The sequence below is a fragment of the Siniperca chuatsi genome, linkage group LG18 (genome assembly GCF_020085105.1).
Source record: "Siniperca chuatsi isolate FFG_IHB_CAS linkage group LG18, ASM2008510v1, whole genome shotgun sequence".
Classification (NCBI taxonomy): Eukaryota; Metazoa; Chordata; class Actinopteri; order Centrarchiformes; family Sinipercidae; genus Siniperca; species Siniperca chuatsi.
The window spans coordinates 11,712,193-11,733,599 of record NC_058059.1 but is presented as its reverse complement, the minus strand read 5'-3'; the positions used below and the strand labels follow the sequence as shown (position 1 = coordinate 11,733,599).

Below are 21,407 nucleotides of genomic sequence, written 5' to 3'. Positions count from 1 at the left end.
ATGTCAACCTCATGGTGGCGCTGAAGTAAAGGGGGGATCAACAAAGCCAGTAGGATTTATCCTCTGGGAACCATGAATGTCTGTACAAAACATCATGACAATCCACCTAATAGTTGTTGAGATATTTTAATTTGGACCAAAGTGGTGGACAAACTGACGGACTGACCCATGCTACTAGCATGGCTAAAACTTTTACAGGGAGGAGACAACATAATGTTAACGCTTCACAAAGAGGAAATTAAATACTAAAACATGGAGCGTAGATTGCACACAGATTAAGGACTTGTCTACCCACTAAACCAGTGGTTTTCAAAATGGAAGGTGGGCTGTCCCAGTGGGGCTCTAAACAGTTTCAGGGGAGGCTCAGTCAATGAAAGTGAAAATCAGTTTCATTAAATCATGGAGGGACTTGTTTGAAGTCTGAATATTTTTTTCATTAGCTACAATAAAGTATCCAAAAGACAAAAAACAAAACAAAAACATTTCTGGCAATTTTTCCTGCAGAAATATGTAAATCCAGATCTACCAAACTGGAGAAAAAAAATGTTTGTTAATATACCAGAGGGTGTATAGCCAAATTATGAGCTGATCTTTGGACTGATTTTCTCTGAGCGTTTGGTATTTAATTGTGTTCATGAGCGGAAAAAGGAATAGGCCTTTTTCCTGAAAGACATTTTAACATGTCAGAATAGAAGAAGCATAGGCGTAAACAATAAAATAAACAATTGTTAATGTTATTAAAGACTTTTCCTGCTATGACAGGTCAAAGTCTGCTGCATCTTTAAAAGTCATGTGCAGCTCACAGCAGGACAGTTTGGAGTATCAAAATTATGATGAAATCAAGACACGAGTTGCTTAATCAGTTTTATTCAGGAGAAGGGGAGAAAATATTACTCAAGGAAGAAAAAAAAATCTGAAAGCTTCTTTCAGAAGCAGCCCTCGAACAAATCAGTTCTCTTAATGATCCTTCATTTCCATCCAACAGTCACTTCTATTTTACATTTAAACTGATTAGTTGAGATACTAACTTATTCCAAATAAATAGAATATTTTCTCTTTTTTTAGTCAATCTTTGTATTAAATCACAGCCAGTCAGTAACCGCCAACGCCCCGACTCTGAACTAACAGACATACACACAGTCCACCCTGCCAGTAAACATGGCAGAGCAGCTTTCCCCCCCACACACCAGGCATAATGAATATACAATATGTTACACAGTTACAGTATATACACACCACCTCTTTTACAGTAAAGACAATAAATGCTTTTTCATTGCTATTTGTTTCAATCACGCATAACATATTTAACAGTGAATTAAAAAGTGTGGGAAGTAATTTTATCCACATTGTTTTATTTTGCAAGCCCCGAAAGAACACTAAAAGGATTTTATTGTACATTTACCTCTAGGTCTGACCACTCCCAAAAACAAAATGATGGAAAAAAACTAAATCATACTTTGTGGCATGTTTCAAAGGAAACCAAAAAGTGACAGAATGCTACAAAGCGAGGAATTTTAAAATCAAGAATGACAGCAACCCCAGCACTTACTAACAAAGTGCTGTGGTTTAAGGTAGATGCAGTGCTGTTTTACTTTCCCTGTAAAAAAACACCAAATACATATGGCCTCCATATACCTTATATATGTTAATTACATGTTGTTTCCTATAATAGGCTTAAAATACCAGAATTCGCACTAATGATTTCTGTCCTGCTGCTTTTAGTGATAAATATCAAGTGTCCAATTTAATAATTGAACAGATGTGTACTCTACCTCAAAGTAAACACAACAGAGAGGATGTTAAAATTCAAAGACATCAGGATAAGAGGGTAAAAATACCTCTAAAGTAGTCAGTGGGATTTATGTATGACTTGCAGTGAGACCCTCATGTCCTTGCATATTAAAATCATGGAAAGACTCTCACAAAACAGAGGCCTATGCCATGATTTGATCTAAAATGGAAAAAATGAGCTGTGATAGCATAGCTCTTGGATATTAGTTGTAATGGGAAAGAGTTCTACACTGAAGATGTCAATGAATCCATCCTCCAATCTACATTTGTAAATATGATCTTCTCTCTTAAAGCTAGACAGCTGTGATGTGTTTAAGAAAAAGTATCAAGTAGGTCCAGATGTTGGGATCCCATCTAATTGACTGTTTTTAATGCCCGAAGGAGAAGTGTTGTTAGCCAATACAAGAATACAAAATATGAACATAACAAAATTTGACTAGTTTCGTTCTCCAGTTTTGGAAAGAGTTGTTAATTTTCTCACATTCTGATTGGTCCCACACTTTTGGGAATAACATCAGAACTTCTTGAAGTGAGCAATCTCATTAATTTCACCTTCTACTCATATTTACACACCTTCCTCCTTCATCCTCTGAGTGTAACACTACACACACACCCCAACACACTTTCAATTAAATTAATTTGCTTCAATTGGAAACCTCAGCTTAAGAGTGTGGCTTCATTGGATTCCCCTTTTTTCTCCACATAAATTATTAAGCCAGCTAAGAGGCTCTATGGTAGAAACGTCACTGTCCAACCAGCCAGAGAGGACAGAGCTGAACAAGAAGCTTTGTACAGTTTTAGTGCAATCATACTTATATAATGTGATAGAACTATACAAAAAAAGTACAACAGATGCAACTTCGGCTGAAGAGGAAACAGTCTGGATTACACACACACGCATCACCTACACTCACACAGTCCAGTTGTAAAGGATATGTATGAATTCATCTTTGATATGCAGGACTACAAGCAAATGTAACAGAAAAGAACTGGCTCTTATTAATAGTGTCAATTCATTAAAAACTTAAAGACCCCATGAAATAGAAGTTTGAGCTCCTTTATGGATGAGCAGCTCTGAGGAGGAAAAATATATATATTTTCATGACTTGAGTGATGACTGATTACAGAATATTTGAATATTATGAGTTTAGTTCGAGCTTTTAAAACCATACTTCCTGTACTTTCCTCCAGTCACTGTGCCTTAGTATCCATCATGCTAATGGCAAAGATAAAAGTTGAATGACTTGCAGAAAATAATAACATGGCCCCTAGCACAGCACCCCAAGCTCCATAATTAGTCTGAATTACACTTCGAAGAAGACGCCCTTCTCCACTGTTTCAGCAACTACTGAGAAAATAATGCCTTAATAACTTTGACTAATATAATTGTTTTCTTCATGGGTCTTTCAATTGCATCTATCCCCTCGATGACTTAGAAACCACCTTTTTGTAACCATGGTGACTTCTCTCAGTCTAACAGGATGTTTGACAACATAACAACACAAACGTTTCACGTATTAACATTTCGCACTGCACAAACATATGACTTATTTTCAGTGTTTGGAGGGGAAAAGACAATGTAGAGAAAAGGTAGTTTTAGGAACAGTACCAATCTGCAACACCTGCCTCCGTCTTCCTGAACCTGATCATGTAACTAGCGAGCTCTTGACTTTGAAACTGAACAGCGCCTATACTTTTATACTTTTTTTAAGCTATTATGTGCACTAAGTTTCTTTATTGACTTTAACTTACATCTCACGCTGCATCTCTTCTCCTCTTGCACCCTTTCACCATTATCAGTTCTCCTCATATTTCATCATTACACAAACATACAGGTAAATACTCAGGTTATTACATTCCAATGTGATGCTCTGTTTTTGGCATTTGCACTAAAATAAAGTTGCACACAAACAGGCTGCTAATTTCTGACAACTCTTTAAGTACTGTATCAGCAAGGGGGCAGAATATGCAGCCCCTTTATTGCACTTATGTGTGAGACGAGAGGAAGGATGGGAATAAAAAATTGTGGAAAGGAGTATAATCAGATTGTGTTAAGGAATACTGATTATCTCTTCTCTGGGAAGAGCATCAGACAAAAAAAAAAAAACAACAACCAAAAACCCCCAATAAACATAAAAACAACAACTAGAAAATACTCTTTTTAAACATGCACACATTAGTGCCAACACACAGAACAGAGAGGGGGCATTTTAATGTAATTGGGTCAAAAACATTCACATATCTGTGACCAGTGTTGCAGGGCGTCACATTTCTTGAGAAGTGTTTGTGAATATGATAAATAAGCTACAAACATGGTAAACTGTGGTGTTTAATATTCGCCAGATTTCAAGACATATCCAATATCTCTCTCACTCACACACACACTCCAGCCTCTGTCACACCCACACCTCACACCACCAGGATCTTGACTTCGTCCTGGTCGTCAGGCCGGTAGAAGAAGGGGATGCAGGGGTTCTCTCCGAGGAAGGGGGGTGATCTCAGCGCTCCCTGGGGGTTCTGGATCTCATGGAGCAGCTGCATGATCTGCTGGGCTGTGCCGTCCTCTTTGGGCCCAAGGGGTTTGGAGTCAGTCTGGGCTGAGCCGGTTGAATGTGTGTGGGACGAGGGTGCTTCCAGGCCTGTGGTGGGCTCTGACAGAGGAATGACCTCCATGGCTTCTGCAGCAGAAAAAGAAAGGGAGAGCAGTATGGTGAAGTTATATTGAATATAAAAAAAATACTTGCAAGACCATCCTCTCGACACAAAATCAGTGTAATTGTTTTTGCACTGATTTATGATGTAACAAGGGCAGTACTGCTGGTTGCACCTACCTGCTCCACTGACAGCATTAAACTCTGTGTGTGTATGTGCTTGGTGCTCTGGGTGAATGTGATCCTCCCCAACAGGAAGCAGGTCGGGGTTCACTTTGCCCGCGCTGGCTACAGCTCCAGTGTAGCGGCTGTACCAGTCGTTCCTCTCAGCCACCAGCCTCATCACCAGATCCTGTAGCTCTGCCAGCTTCGCCTGATAGACAGTGGAGACACAACAGCAAGTTCACATAGAGAAGAAATGTCAGTTGGGAGGAGACCACGAAACTGTAGTAGCTTCAATTAAACATGATTACTGATGAGATCATTCTATTGTGTGAAGATCAGTGTTTGCTTAAGTGTTGGTCATTGCGTGGGAGCTTTTTAAAGACTGATTTCTTGAGAAAGCAGCTCAAACAGAATCCATCCATCTCATTTTGGAGATTGAAAATACAATTCAGAATTTCTTTTTTTCCCCCAGATATTTATTTTGCTGATGTAATCGGCGATCCTAAAAACTATCTAGACAGCCTTATATTTGGTCATATTTTGGGAGTATACTTAAATTACTTTGTTTGTGACTGACTATTTTGATTTGGGCTGCCAAAATGAAGCCAAATCAAATTTAGGATTCTCATGAAAATTTATTTTTTGACATGAGAGAAAATACAGAAACAATGTGACATCCATTTGGATCAGTCTTCTCGTTAGTCTCTACAGGCTCTGAATGTTGGTAAGAAAGAAAACTGAGCCAAAATGTCAAGTTAAACATCTTGCATCATCTCTAGCAACTACATTGGACTGCTTTGATACTTCTAATAAAAAGGTTGCCATACAGTACCTTCATCTCCTCCTTGTCCTGGGCCAGCATGCTGATGTACTGCTCCTTCTCCTGGTGTTTCTGCTTCATAATGGCTCGCTGACTCTGATACAGGGCGATGTACTCCCCTGGAAAGACATACACAGAACATATTAACAGAAATTAGTAGGGTGATGAAGTAAGTATTATTACACTCAACCAAAACTCCTTTGTAAACAAAGAAATATTCACAACAAAAATATACTACTGTCTCACCTATAGTGTCGGTCTCTCCAGACAGCTGGATGCAGCGGTGCTCCAGCTCCTCCACTCTCTCCTTCAGGTCAGCTTTCTCTTGCATGAGGGAGGTGAAACGCTGCTGAAGCTTCTCCATGGCAGCTTGCAGGGCCTGATGAACTTCCACCGGTACTCCTCTTTCTGGGAAGAGGATAGCAAAATATACAGCTGGTTTAAATAATGCCCCCCATATACTTTTTTTATTTATATAAGCAGAATTCATTACAGAACATAATCAGGCTTAACTGTATTCATGATAACTTAGTCACACACACACACACTCATTCTCCTACTCTAGAGAGGTGTAGTCTTGGCCATTTCATTGTAAAAACATTCGCAGGCTTGGACACCAACAAACCATTTATTCTTCCTCACCTGAATGCTCATGACTGTGTTCACAGTGACTATGTTGGCCCTGAGTGTGATCATGCTCGTGATGCTCGTGATGATGGTCATGAACAGGTTTGTGGCTGTGGTGTTGGTGCTCAAGGCTGAGGGCCACAGCGGCCTGGTGCCGGGCTGCCATGTGGAGCCTGTGCTCTTCTTCCAGTTGCCTTCTGGCCTCGTCCCTCTCCGCCTCCAACTGAGTCAAAGCTCCTCGGATAAACTCCTCCTGTGGGGGGACAGAAGGTGGTGGAGAGGATGGTGGAAGGGAGCAGATGAATAGGGTCATATGTAGTATTTTCAACTTTTACCATTCTTTCTCAATCACTTTTTTTCTGCAACAAATTTAAAAGTAAAATCATTGACACTGGCATAGCATTGAGTGTATTGTGTAAATTCAAACTTGATCTAGGCCTTTGTAATATGTAATAAAAGCCAAATCAAAGGAAACGAGATATCCTTAAATCATATTTGCACAAGTAGGTTTTGGGGAAGAACATTCATCCTCCTCCTCACCATCTCCTTCTGGCTCTCAAAGTCTTCTGGGATAACTATGGAGGAGGACTTCTTTGGGCTCTCCTGCAGAGACTGGCTTTCCACTCCATCGCCTAAGTGACATAATGACAAATTAAAACTACTACTAAGACAGTTATTTTTTTCCCCCCATTTTCTTGAGTGGTCTTAGACTGTAACACTAATTCCCAACAGGTGGCACGTGTCAAAATTACTGCTGCTCTTGCTTTCCTTGCCTGTAGGTGGCACAGCTTACTCTGAAACTGCTGGTGCTGCAGCTCTACTTTCAGAAGGTGTCAGATGCTTTGCATCAATGACACTGTCCTTGTTTCTTGTGAAAGACTACACAGTTTTCAGTTTCTAGGTTCAATTTGTTTCAAAATAAACAATGTGAAATAAAAAAGCCATTATGCTGTTGAACATGTGGGTCATAACCACATTAACACCTGTAAAGGGAACTTGATTCCTTCTTTTGGCACTGAATTTCAAGAGGAGGAGGACACACAAAGAAATACAATATGAAGAAGCTTTGACAATGACAGTAAAAAAAGAAAGGGGCAAAAAGTACCAACATACCAGTAATAGACAAATCTTACCTTGGTCTCTGGATGAAGGGGCAAGAGCTGAGCTGTTGAGCAGCTCCTTCACCTCAGCCTTGAGCTGCTCATTGTCTCTGGCCAACAGCTCCAAATGCTCCTGTTGGGGGGAAACAGAGAGTCATTCAAGACAACAATGGGAAAATAGTTCATGTGTGTTTGAGGGTGTCAGAGAGATGAAGAAGGGAAATACACACCTGCGCTTGTTTGAGCTGATTGTGACTGATCTCCAGTTGCATGCGGCCCTGGCTTTCATCATGCTGCAGCCGGTCCATGAGCTGGATCTGCTGCAGATACTGGTGGTGCAGCTGTTCCCTCTCTGAGGCCAGGGTCTGGTAGCCAGCACAGTACTGCTGCAGGTGGGCCACTACCTGGTCTCTCTGCTCCATCAGACCCTGAGTCTCTTTACTTTTCAGTTCCAGCTGGAATCAAGGGAACAAAGAGGAAAATGAATACCAAGAGGAGGCAGAAAACGATTGTGTTATCAAAAAAATTAATCTCTTTCTGGATGCTATCATCATATATTGCTCTATTGTGTTAATACAGTACAACAAGTATAGAAAAAATACTAAGAACATATAAGATTGCACAAGATAGCATAGTGAAGACAGAAAAGTGCAAAAACTGACAAATGCCACTACATGAAAATCCATCACCAGACCTCCAATTGTATTTGTCATGTAGTGTATGTGTGTGTGTGTGTGTGTGTGTGTCTATACCTGCTCCTTGATGTTGTGCAGTTCCTCTTGCAGTTCACCCATTCTGCGAGCCAACTCCTTTTTCACATGTTGCTCTGACTGGATGGCAGTGGTCAGCTCCATGTTCTCATTAGTCTGTGCGAATGAATGAATAACAGGAATTTTGGCTTAAACAGCAGTCTCCTACCATCTGAGGTAATACTTGTTATGAATGTACTTTACCAATTTGTGAAACTGTTGTCAACTTGTTACAGGGACATAAATCAAACTTTAGTACAATAACCAAATAACAAAGACATAAAAAAATAGAAGATAAATTCAGACACAAAATGCTTTTTAGGCTAGACGGCCAGCAAGATGCAGGAAGAAGAAAAGACATATGGATATGATACCTGCAAAATTATATCAAGATAGGACAAACAAAAAAAACAGTACATAAATAACAGCACTTCAAAATGTGTCATTAAAAAAGGACAAATAGACAGCTAGATTTTCAGCCTCACCAGTTTGACAAAACCGTTCTGTAGCTCAGCCAGCTGGTCCTTCAGTGTACGGTTCTGGGTGAGAGCACGGCTAATAGTGGCCTTGTCTGACTGAACATCCTCCAACATGCGCCGGCGGTCCTCTTCCTCTTGGACTTGGCTGTCCACCTGCCGCTCCAGCTCCCCCAGACGCTTCTCCTGCTCTGAACACATGCGGCTCAGCTGCTCGTTATCTCGCAGCTGGGGGAAATATTACAGAGGCTGATTAGAGAAACCAAAGAGTACTAATGATCTTTGAACACATTATGTAAAGAAAAGATCAACTGGTGTAACTTTCAAACGTTAAGGGATTCTAATACTCAGCATCACAATTCCATTGTAATTCAAGACATTTGTGATTAGGTAAATTAGGCATCTTCAAGCATGTGTCAATGTAATGCATACCTGTGCCTGGTACTGTGCAGTAAGAGTGTCTTTCTCCTGTTGGAGCGTGTTGAGGGCCTCCTGCAGAGCCACCTCACTCTCTGATGGTCCTGAGGGCTGAGGCACTGCAACATCTCGAGCCTCTCTCTCCTGGGACAATAACACTAGAGGAGAAGAAGAAGGATGACAGTTATAAAGTTTAATAATTTTGCTACAGAGAAATACACCAGACTGTGGTAACTGTGTCAGAAGTGTGTGCCCAGTATTTAGAATGTGTTAAGTTTTTAAAATTTTAAACTATGTGAATATTTAACAATAAAAGTAAAATCTCCCACTGAGGTTAAGTCTACTATGGAGGGAAAAAAGACTGAACCACACTGATTGATTTACAGCCTTTAACAGACCAACAATTGGGCAGTAATTAACATTTTGACATTGGTTAACATGTCAAATACCACTATTATGGCTGCACATCAATCAGTGTGTTACAGTCTTCTTTCCCTTGGAACTTTGCTCCCCTTGATCCCAGAAGCACCTTAATCAGGTGTTCATTGCTGAAAGATAAGGGAAGCCCATTCTGTTAATCCTACTACAGTCAGGCAATCGGACAGTTTATTTACCAAAGGTGTTCTTCACATCAAGCTAGGAGCTGCAGAAAAGCCAGGAAAAGGAAGAAGCATTAGATAAGGGCAGAGTGAACCTCTTACCAGCAGCATTTTTTAGCTCTGTGATGCTGGCCTCCAGTTCTTGGACTCGGCTGATGTTTCTGTCCCTCTCCTCTGCAACCAAAGACACCTGCACAGACACAGAAATTGACACAGATCAATTAGTTTGACACCAAAATTTAAAAAACAACAACAAAGAACATACCACTTGCTTTATATTCTAAGCTATAGTCAACCATAATGTCTATGCTGATGTTACTGTATAGTTTACCTGCGTTAGCAGCTGTTCTGTTTTGTCCTTCCATACACGGCCCTCCTCCTGGATCTGGACTGCATAGCAGTCTCTCTCTGTCTGCAGCTGAGCAATCGACTCTGTCAGCTACAACATCAAAAACATAAAGAGGAAAATGGTTTTAACAAAATAAGACCTTCTGGTCATAAGAGATTTAGAATAAATATCAAAACACTGTGCACCAACTCAGAACCCTCTGAATTAATAACCATACAGACAGGCACTAGTGTGACATGCAGATAACTGCAAGAGAAAGGTCCTTGTACAGACCTGGTGATTGTGTGCCTCCAGCTGCTGCTTCTCTTCCAGCAGTAACTGGACCTGCTGGTTGGCACTGGTGGGATCTGACTGACTGGAGCACTGGAGAGAAATATAAAGGACGAACATTGGAGTAAAATGCACTTAATACATCTGGCTGCACTGTCAGCAAACAAACATTTAGGGCTCTAGATTGAAAATAATCCCAAACATTGGTTTTTGTCATAGATTGGCTGAAGAGTTGATCCACCACTTCCAATTATTGGTAAGAGAAAGATGAGTCTGAATGTGTATATAATGTAAAATGTTGTGCCTGTGCCTTAGCGCACCTGTTGCAACATGAGGTCAGCTATCTCGAGCCTCTTGCGAAGATCTTCCACCTCCAGCCTCATTGCTCCATTCTCCTGTGTACTCAACTTTAACTGCTCTGACAGCTCAGAGCTCTGCTGCTTCGACTCCTCACTCAAATTGCTGCAAATACACACATATGCACACGCTCTAAATACCATCATTAATGTCAAAGCGATTCTTAGCAAATCTGTTGTGGAAATGCATCTCCTTGTGTATGCTAGGGAAAACTTACTTTAGTCTGAACAACTCTAGCCTCAGGTTGTCTCTCTCCTTTTCAAAATCTTTGTTGTGCTGGAGACAAAAAGGAAAAGATGTAATAAAAATAACAGACACTTAGCCAGCATGACAAAAACATCTCATTAATTAATATAAAACAACTGAAATTAAGAATGAAGGTACATACTTGTGTGTGTTTTCTGTGTGGCTGCATATCTGTATTACATGTATGCATCTCATTGAGAGTTAAGTAAGTTTATCATATATTATGTATTGCATCTGCATTACTCATTTCTCAGTGAATTATTTTTACGGGGAGTGATTACTGCAATATTTGTTACCTTTTCAAACTGTTTCTGCTGTGTTGAGACAGAGGAGAGAGTTCTCTCCAGCTCTGACACTCTCTGCTTTGTTGCCTGCAGACGGTTATTCAACTCGTCGGCCTCAGCTACACACACACACACACACACACACAAACACACACACAAAGAGAGGGTAAGGTCTTACCAAGATCAAAAATTTTCATTCAAGTGCATATACGGCTGATTTTAAGACACACTCACCTGTTTTCTGCCGTGCAGCCTGTTGTGTGTATTGTAGTGCTGTTTGTAGCTCTGATTTCTCTGATACCAGTATACCAATGGTCTGGATGTGAACCTTGGGAGAGGACAAACAAACAGAGAGCACAGCTTTTCATGAGACTAGATAATGTCCACTGATTTTACATCAAGTCCCTCATTAAATCACAACACAAATTAAATACAACTGTTTACAGAGTAGTTACACTCGGTGCTTCAGCCTTGCTACGCAGACTACACAATTTATTCTTTAGTTCATGTGAGCGATCTGGGAAGGGAGGGTTGGAATGGGGAGGGTGTGTTCTCGGATCACATTTCCATCCATTTTATACCAGGGTTCTAAAAATGCACCATCAGACAAATTGTACAAATGTGTAAGATAAGTTACCTGTAATTGCTCCCGCATGGCTCCGTGCTCTTTCGAAAATCTCTGTTCAAATTCTTTTCGCTCCTAAAGGAAGAAAAAAAAACCCCAAAAACGTCATGAATGCCCAGGAAGGAAGCGAAAATTCAGTAGTAGAAAAGGAGGAATGAACAGACAGTCAAGTGGCCAGAGAGAAAAAAATGCTTACCTTTTGAAGCTGATCTGAGAGCCCCTGAGATTGCTGTGCCTGCCAGACCAACAGGATATAAATTTAAGTTCAGGAAATATCAACATTTTTTCCATCACATCACACAACTAGGATTGTGTTACAACATAAGCAAAATTCTGGCACAAAATACCTCATCTGCATGCCAGACAGGACAGGGATAGCGCAAAGCATTTAAATAATGAACTTCTGTTATCTATTATGTTATCTTATGTTAACCTTGTGTGTTTATTTGACGCTTTGAGGTTGTTAGTGAGCTAAACTGGCGAGAAAACAGCTTACGATTAGGCATCTACCATCAGGTTATGACAGCTCTTACCGGCCGGCATGCCCCCAAATTCTCCTTATGCAGTGGTTATACATAAATAAATAAATGTCTGTTAGTCAACCTAAGTAAATGATAAATAAATAACTTGAAAACCATGCATGACCACTTCCAGTGTGTGGTTACTCCAGATGACATGCAGAATGCATACAGTACATGCACTGATGTGGTAATTGTGGGATGGTTGGACAGGGGTAACTCCAATCACACAAACGCGGGCACACAAATACGCATACACACACAGCTTCTTACCAGCTGGTTTAGCTTGGTATTGAGCTGAGAGTTTGTTAGGTTGCTGGACTCCAGGGCGGCTGCCAGCTCCTGGTTCCGAATCTATTACGTGCACACATGCATCCGGGAAAGGGGAGAAAAAAAATAAATAAATAAAAATTAAAGGGAGGGATAAAGTGTAGTGGCAAAAGTCAAACAAAGAACACATGGGAGGAGGAGAAAAATTCAAATGTGAATTATTAACATGGAAGCAAACAATAACACCTTTACAAGTGGTGCAAAAATGTGTTTTCAATGAGACGTGAAGCAAATAATTAAAATAAATAATGGTTGTTAAACTGATTAATGGAGCCAGTTGAAAGGTAGTGGATCCTTCATTACAACCTTTTTAAGTTTCATTTGCAAGATGTGGATACGATCCACATGACCTCAATTTCTCCAGACTGTCATAAGAAGTCCCTGAGAGTTTCCAAATTGCACTTAATGGGTCAATCGAAGAGTCTCAAATTGTGGTCATTGAAAGGGGCACAACAGAATTTTGAGGTAACATTGTGTTTCTGTACTTTTTCTTACAGCTCTCATCAGAGAGACCACATAACACAGTTATGTAAAGGATTCGACTCATTTATAAACTGCCATGATTCTTGGGAAACCCATTTTGTTGCTCTGATATTTACTTATTTTTCAGCCATCTAACAGCTTTTGCATAAACTAACAACCAACTACCTGAAATGTTGTAGGATGCAATTATAATACATTTTAAAAACACCTCCACTGTTTGCTTGCAGTGTCGTATCACTTTATAATTTTAAGCTCAGGGCTCACTTGGAGGAGTAGATGTGATGTACTTTGTGTGGTTATTTAAATTACACGAAGCCAGAAAGGTCACTCACACAAAAAGTCAGTGAGTTTTGGGTAGATTACACTGCCAGTGCTGCAACATGAGGCTTACCATTTTAGACAGACAGCTAAAAAGCATACTATCCTTTAATAAATAATAAAGTCCTGCTAAAGAAAATCTGTTCTGGCCACAGTATGTTGATACTGAATTGAGTTTCACTTAATATACAGGTATTGTGTGATAAGATGATTCCACACTTAAAAGAAGTCCTGGTTATACTGTTACCCTACAGAGGACAGCAAAGAAATATGCCTCATATTATATGGCTGCCACTTTACTGGACATTGCATGGCATTAACATAGTATTGCATGACTTGCTGACTTCTAACTTGGGTTTAAAAATTCAAATACAAGTTTTCAGTACAGAGAAAATATTAGGTTTTCCTCTTACCTCCAGTTCTCTCTCACTGCCAGAAGGTGCACTGTCCCCATTCACATACGCAGCAGATGACTGAAATGACACAGAGACGTACAGACGTACTGCACTTCCAACACAAAAAATTCATCATGTGTTTTAAGTAAAGTTTATATGCAGACCCCAACAAAACATTTTTTTCCCCTAACACTGTTTCTATAGACATTGATAAGAAAAATTATAAATGTGTTTGGAAAAAAAACAAAAAAAACAAAAACAAAAAACCTGTCTCTATGTGCCCAAAGCTGAAACTTACTGGATGCATTGCAGATGGGCAATTTGTTTAGTCAGCAGTAGTGGTAACACCTGCATTTCACCACTATGCGGGGCAAAAATACCTTAACATATTCTCCTGAGTAATATAAAAACTGTGTGCATATTATATTTCCGTATGACCTTTTATTATATCGGCAAGATATTTGTCTCTACTCATCTTATTAATTCTTTTAGGCAGTAAATAAAAGGTCGATGTTAGCTGTGTCTCAGAAACCTGACAAAAAGCAGCCTTAGTGATTTGCTGCTGACTGTGCAAAACCAAACCAAGTTCAGAGGAAATATATCAAGCTGGTTTGGTGCACCAGTTGATGCTGTCAGTGTACTTGAGCCCATTGGGATCAACTGGCAAATTTGAAAATGCTTCCAGTGCATTCCTGCCAAGAATAGATGCAACACATCCTCATTGAAATGGCACGTCAGTGGTGGTGTGTTATTATTAAAAGCCTAACACTGTCCTACAGTGTGTGTGTGTGTGAAAGAGACAGGATGGCATTGGAGGTTCTAAAATCATACCTCAGAGACCAGGCCATTCAACTGCTGTGAGAGCTGCCGCAGGCTCTCTGTGGAAGACAGTGGTCTGCAGGACAATACACATAAATAATCAATCACACACATTAAAAATGTAATTTACTCTGTTGCATTAGTAATCAATGGCTAGAATAGCAGGATATATTGGAGCCACAGTAGCAGTGCTTATTATTCCTAATTTATGACAAATGTTTTTATGTTAAGGTAGTCTCTGACTTCATAGAACAAGCTGTTTCCAGTTGTTTCCTGCCCTTGCAATAAATCTATATTAAAACATACAAGCGTGTCACGGGCAGTGAGGACTCAGGTAACCCACCTATTTTCCTCTGTTAAACTCTCATTGCCGTTGGTATCAGGAAAGTCCTGCAGAAAGTGAGTGAGATCCAAAGAGGAAGAGAGAGTTAGACAGACAGAGAGAGAAGGAACACAGAAAATACAGTGAGAACATTTGATAAAAAGAAATATGCATGATGACAATGCACATTATGCACAAACAAACAAAGCAGGGAATCTGTTGTTTTCATCACACACACATATATAAGTAAAAAAGCAGCAAATGGCAATAGACTTCAAGAGTCTATGCTAAGGCAAATAAACTTATATGTGACAGACATACAGGAGTAAAAATGACAGAGACAAGATATGATTTCAGAGACAGAGAAGGAGAGAGAGAGAAAATGACAGAAAGACAAACACACCTGCAGGTCATTGTTGTGACCGACAGACTCAGGGTTAGTAGTAGTGTTAGCGCTAGCGGGGTTAGACACAGGTGAGCCGCGACCAGGCTCGCCCTTTGGGTCCTCCAGCAGCTGGGGAACTGAAGACCCCATGGCTTCCACGTCAGCAAAGGTCTGAGGTGACACACACACATACAAAAAATGCACACACTGGTTTAATGCCAAGAAAAAATAGTTATAATGAAAGAGCAACAGAAAACCACAATGATGTCTCAAACTTTGTGTTTATGTGCACGGAAATAACTTCATCACTTTACTGACTCGGATGAAGGTTATAGTTCAAGTAACTCAATTATGTCATTTATATGTCCAAATGAATCCATGATAGTCCACAGTCTAAGAGGACATAAGAATATAATAAGAAAATGGAGGGACACTGTTGGTATTTATTTCTGTGGTAAATCTTACAGAGCACCTTAATGCAAGCTCTGTTACTTATGGTGATAGCTGTGGCAGGAAAGCTGTTTCGCGTATGCTGCTCTCTGAAACGTTTGCAGAATGAAAGCACTGAAAGAACCCAGACCATGCTGTATAAATGCCAACATTAGTATGAATGGCTGACGAATAATCCTTCTCTGTTACTTGAGTTACACTTACTCTGACTTTGAAGCTAATGCGCACAAGACATTTGTAATAATCTGTAACAACAAAATAACACTTTTAAGAGTGCATGTAAATAAGGCACTGAAAAAAACAACAACAAACAACAATGCGAACATACATGTCTTGTTTTCCAAGATGCGTGATGCACCCAGGCGCAGATATCACAGTCATGCAACTACTGAGACTCATGCCACCCATTGTGCATACCCTGCCCATCCACTTAACTTCTCCATAAGATGGTTAACTCTAGAAGATCACCAACAACACTGGGATGAACTCAGAGAATTAACTGTGCACCCTCGACATTTCTCAACCATTAATGCACTCTCTTGACATGGATTTAAAAAGCACAGCACTAATTAAAAAATTTGCACTCAAGTGCGTCCCATGCTTTCTGGTCTATGTGACAAAAAAAAAAAATGTGCACTTGTCGTAGGCAGCTATTTACAGCAGAGGGATGCAGAGAAAAAACAGGCAGGGCAGAAACAGAGAAAGTAAAGAGAACGAGAGAGAGGCTCACCTGACTGTTGCCATAAGGAGGTAGGACTACTCCATTGCTTTGACTAAGTGCTTTAAGAATACTGTCAAACTACAGGAAAGAAGAAACAAGGGTGGAGAATGAAATAGATGTGAAAGGAGAGAGAACAATTTAGAAAGTAATAGAGATATAGACAAACAGCTGCTACAAGAAATCTTACTGTAGGAGGAGGGGGTCCAGAAGTGACTAGGGTGTGTAATGAAGAGAAACTGAGGCTAGCATGCCTGGTCCAAGGTCAGTAAATATTGCCTGTGTTTTTTTTAAAATACCACTGATAAACAGAATAACCCTGTCTGAATAAAAATTACTCATGTAAACAACACTTCAGAATAAGAGCACCGGGGAGGCGCAGCATTTTACTTGCTGCCATCGTGGAGTGGCATAATCCCTGACTACAAATCCCTAGCCGCTTCAGCTTCTTCTACAATCAGCTCTATAAACTAACACACTAAACTTGCTCACATTTCCCCTTGCTTGAATAACCTTCTGCAAGTCAATAATTTCCAATTTAGATAGTGTTGTCTTTCTTAAAAGGCCAAAGAACTGTTTGGGTAAGAAGCAGGCAAAAATGGGAATTTTTGTAACATGAATTATCATCATGCATGGCCATTATTGTAAAATGTCTCCTCTGCTCTGACCCCTAAAACTGAACTCCATTTGGTTATTACAAGCATCACAGTCAGATTTTCTGTATTATCCTGCTTCAGACTGCATGAGTCCATATCCAGCCATGGCCAACTAAAATCAAATATGTTTAGGAGAAATTGCATCAGAACAAACAACGAGACTCAGCAGCAAGCTCTTGAGCTGTGATGAGCCCAGATTCCAATCAGACTCAGAAAACTACTGACCGACATGGTCTGTGGAAAACTGACCTGAGAGTCAGCCCCTGTGTGTGAAAGCTGTGTGCTGGAGTCACATGCCTAACTGTGTGTCCTCATTGGAGCTCTCAGTTTCCTATAAGAGCTTTAAAACAGATCACAGAGAAGGAGCTTGATTTTTAAATGTTATAGTAGTGACAAGCAGCAGAGTGTGAGAGCTCAAACAGATAGGCATGTGACTCTTTGGCTGACTTTTTAGTTTTCCCACCAGCCACAACCCAAGTATAATTTCCAATTTTGACATGTTAAAAACATCTGAGAGTGATTCACTGCTTCCATGATTATTTAATTATTATTAATCAGATACAGACATTGCTGTTTTGATAAGGATCAGTCCCTGTACATCAGATCTGTCCACATTCTATCCCTTAAATCAGAGCAGCATACAGGACAAAAATGAATAGAGAGAGTAGACTACTACTCATGATGGAAACACTTTAAAAGCATATAAAATGTACATAATAAGAATGTGTTTTCCGAACATATCTTTTGAAAAGTGCCCTATAAAATAAGGTTGATCTCCAATATGCAAAACTGATGGTCAGTTTTGAAAGATAATAATTTCTCAAAATGCACATTATCATAACAAATGTGTTACAGCTAAGACAAAAATGTTGTGTATGTGCAGGCCAACTTTGTTGCACATGACTTGACAAACTTCCTTTACCATGCAATTATCTATGTGTGCTTGAAATGTCCAATATGGGCTATTTAACTAAATACTTTTGCTGCATTATAACTCTGGCCACTACAATGGCCACTATTATGGTCAGAGGCTAAACCTGTCTCCTGTCCAGTGTCCTTCTCTTTCTTGGAATAAGATTATTTTCACCCTGTCACCTGGCCTGCAGATAAGTGTCAATGCTGCTACTGTGTTGTTGGCACTGCGTATGTTTGATAATAGTGGGGAAAGCTTTTGGCAACTTGATAGTAATTCAGCCGTATCATTTCACAAGCAGCAAAATATTTTATGATCAATGGCCAAGCAGGCCATTACAAATCATTTCCCTTGGAGAAAACAAACAATAAAGGACTTTATCTACAAGCATGTGGATCTCTTTTATCAGGTATATACTGCTGTTCTTATTTAAATGTTGCAGATTGTATGTGCTATGTATAACATGTACATACACAAAATAATTAATTTTGTCTGCCTATTGTAAGCAGCCAACATAAAAGTTTGAAGACCTTCTAATGCTACAATACAAATTAAATTCAAATAAACACAAATAGTAAAAGAAGAAAATACGTTATAGGGTCACACTAGCTTTGAGAAACCAGACATAAAAAAGGACACAGACAGACTGTCAAGCACAAAGAGAGGTTGTTATTTGACCAACAAGGGCAGGATGACAAGCAGGCAAATAAATGAAAAGACTGGGACTGACTTACATTGTCTGGCGAGTTCCTGTCTGTTGAAGGTGCATCATGTTGGCTCTGTCCCTTCACCTTCCTCTTCTTCTTGGCCCCTGCTCCACCACCTCCTCCTCCACCACCCTTTTCTCCTCCCACACTAGCAGGGGAGCTCTTCTGCTGAAACTCCTTCAGCTGAGCAGCACATACAAAAAGGAAACAATAGCTGTGTGAGAAGTGCAGCAAGCAATTATTGACTGCTAGAAAGAAACTCTGCTGCCTATTTTACAAATGACACTTTATATTATTACGTCTTACAAATTTCAGAAGTAGGCCTCTGGGGTTCACTGGAGGGTCAAACTAACTGAATTAGGAGATGTGAATTTGGCCTGAGATGAAGCGGGGATGGACTAAACCGATTCTCTACAATACACCAGCTACTCAAAAGATAAGGTTTCAAATTCAGACTGGAATGCATAGCCACTGCCAAAACGTTATTGACTGTCCCTCTGACTTGCTTGTTCAATGGCTTACTGTTCTAAACCAAACAAGATGAAGTTGATAACTTGTGGCAAACTGTGATCATCTTTGTGTAGTTTACCCATGTGAACATTATAACACACTTCCCCCTGTCCGCTGAGTTTGGCCACGGGGCCTGTGACAGCTGTCGTAGGGGACCAGAGGGAATTATAGGGGAACTACTAGAGCTGCCATGTCTAAAATACTGGGGTTGAATCGCAGCGAAATGTCAAATGTTATCAACACGACGACTCATCCACGAAGATTGTAGGGCAGCAAAAAAGCTGACGAGTCATTTCCTGGAGCAAACATTTCACAGCTGATAAGGCCATCTTTCGGACTAGCCTAACTACACGCCTAGCTAAAGCACACAGCAGGACAGGGAAGAGGGGTGTCAGCTGTCAAAACAGTCCCCGTCATTCTATCCAGCTAACTGTGCTACAATGCTAGCACAGTGTTTGTTTTAAACTAGCTGTTTGTTGGCCATTGATAATTGGTCCATCCTGCAGACAAGTCAGAAAACTGCTGCTGTTTGGCATTCTTAACACTCACACATAGCCAACTACTCATTAGTTAGCCAGCTTGCTAACGTTAACTTGCCTTAGTTAGCACGCTAAGGTTTGCTAATAACCACATTTAACGTTAGCTAGACAGACACATGAAACCATTGGGCAAAGAGTGTACGTTAAGTTAATCACTGACAAACTAAAAAGCGTTGGATGCTATAATTGCCTCTAAGAACTAAAAATAGTCCACATAATCTGGGAAAGTTAATGCTAACAATAGAGGCCCAGAAGAAGCACCGGTCTCTCGTGCGCATTGAAGCCTCGAGAGGAGCGAAAGAGGTGGGCAAGCGACAGCGCAGAGGTCGGACGACGTGTAATGACAACACCCCTGCTCCGTAAAGACATTTAAAACAAAACGAAAACAACACCAGCAACACAAACCCACAGAAGAGAGCCAGGACCACTGCTTCCCATGATATTAAGCCGGGTCAGTTGTAAAATACTTTACCTTTTTCTTAGCTGCAGCGAGTTTTATTTGCCTGCTCTGGTCGGCCATACTGCTGCTCTGGTCAACGGACCGAACCACGTCATCAGTTTGGTGTCTGTTGGTGTCTCTGCCGTTAGGGGGCGCAGGGCTCAGGCTGTTAGTTGGACACAAACCTAACCTATTTATTGTTTTCTGGTAATTTTTATTTACAAATCCATCTTTCGTTTATTGAGTTAATATGCATGTATTATGAAATGTAAGGTAAAGGTGTAGGTGTCAGATACTGTTAACAATGATTACAACAAAACTGACCCCATTGTGACATGATTATCTTCTTTCTGTCTTTACTATTACTGTTCTTCCTTGTCTAATTTGTCACACTCTAGTTTGTGTTCTTATGGGCTTGTTTACATTTTCAACAAATATAAACATGCAAGAAATGGGAAACAGTTAATAAAGAACCGGGAAATCATAATTGTGTTTATTAGAAATATTTTCTTTTCATTTTGCTTATTGTAATATGTTTATTTGTGCAGTACTGAGCACCGTGCATATCTTGACAGTCCATCACAGGGCTAATACAGATGAACGGAGAAAGACTTTGGCATTCACACACATAGTGATTTTCATATAGTGATTTTAGTCACTAATTAACCTTACCTAGAGATAATTTTAATTACATGTCATTGGAGAGTGACCTCTGCAGAGCACCTAGGTGAACTCCATGTGACACTGGGAAGAACATGCAATCTCAAAGACAAATGGACCAGGTCCAAGATTCAAATTTAGGACCTCCTTACTGTGAGGTGGCAGTAAAATACGATAATAATAAAACAATACCGCTTACTATTTGTATAAGAAAAAGGGACAAAATTAATAATTTGGTATTTGCAAGAATAAACAGGTATTGGTAGGTATTGAACTACACTGAACTGCATATCAGTGAACAGCATTCAATAAAGTGATCATTTTTTGCTCCATACATTCACACAACCAGTTATCAGTTGCTAATTAGGTATCTAACACATATATTCTATCAGAGGGCCAGAGGGTATTTTTTGTTGAAAAATAAACACATCTGTGCTAACTATGAGTGAAGAATCTATGCAAAATCTTTATCTTTGTACATGGAAAATATGTCAGAAAATAGTTATTCTAATAGTTACAACTATGTAAGGAAGGCAAGGAATTCAGAAGTGAAAGTGAAAGAACCTGCTTTGCAAATTACAGTCTCAACACAAAACTAGTCCATTTTAAAAATGGTCGCAAACAAACACACATAAAAAACCCAATACTGGTGATTTGGTAAAATAAAAAAGAATGGAGTCATGTTAGGGCTAATGTTGACTGTGATTAATAAGTGTATT

General features: G+C 39.9%; 1 protein-coding gene across 5 annotated transcripts; it reads right to left on the bottom strand.

Moving 5' to 3' along the window:
• Positions 1-851: 851 nt before the first annotated feature.
• Positions 852-20,205, bottom strand: golga2 (golgin A2). Of its 5 annotated transcripts, XM_044173048.1 has the most exons (28): positions 20,062-20,205; positions 18,568-18,723; positions 16,277-16,345; positions 15,115-15,267; positions 14,733-14,779; positions 14,402-14,465; positions 13,589-13,648; positions 12,318-12,398; positions 11,723-11,761; positions 11,539-11,601; positions 11,136-11,229; positions 10,914-11,020; positions 10,589-10,647; positions 10,335-10,476; positions 10,018-10,107; positions 9,727-9,834; positions 9,498-9,585; positions 8,812-8,954; positions 8,389-8,607; positions 7,907-8,020; positions 7,385-7,609; positions 7,188-7,287; positions 6,595-6,686; positions 6,070-6,307; positions 5,674-5,835; positions 5,440-5,546; positions 4,623-4,815; positions 852-4,469 (listed from the first exon to the last, which is right to left on the bottom strand). In XM_044173048.1, the coding sequence occupies exons 1-28, from the start codon at positions 20,107-20,109 to the stop codon at positions 4,201-4,203; spliced, it is 3,330 nt and encodes a 1,109-aa protein (XP_044028983.1). In that variant the 5' UTR covers positions 20,110-20,205; the 3' UTR covers positions 852-4,200. The 5 variants fall into 5 exon arrangements, with proteins under 5 accessions (XP_044028983.1, XP_044028985.1, XP_044028986.1 ...); XM_044173050.1 differs by lacking the exon at positions 12,318-12,398; XM_044173051.1 differs by lacking the exon at positions 15,115-15,267.
• Positions 20,206-21,407: the final 1,202 nt, after the last annotated feature.

What these genes read in the sequence shown, in the direction of transcription:
- golga2 (XM_044173048.1), bottom strand. Translation starts at nt 20,109, where the DNA reads ATGGCCGACCAGAGCAGGCAAATAAAACTCGCTGCAGCTAAGAAAAAG. An exon ending in CAGAACAGCTGCTAACGCAG is followed by an intron (nt 9,586 to 9,726) that starts GTAAACTATACA and finishes GTGTCTGTGCAG; the next exon opens with GTGTCTTTGGTTGCAGAGGA. An exon ending in TGCACAACATCAAGGAGCAG is followed by an intron (nt 7,610 to 7,906) that starts GTATAGACACAC and finishes CCTTGATTCCAG; the next exon opens with CTGGAACTGAAAAGTAAAGA.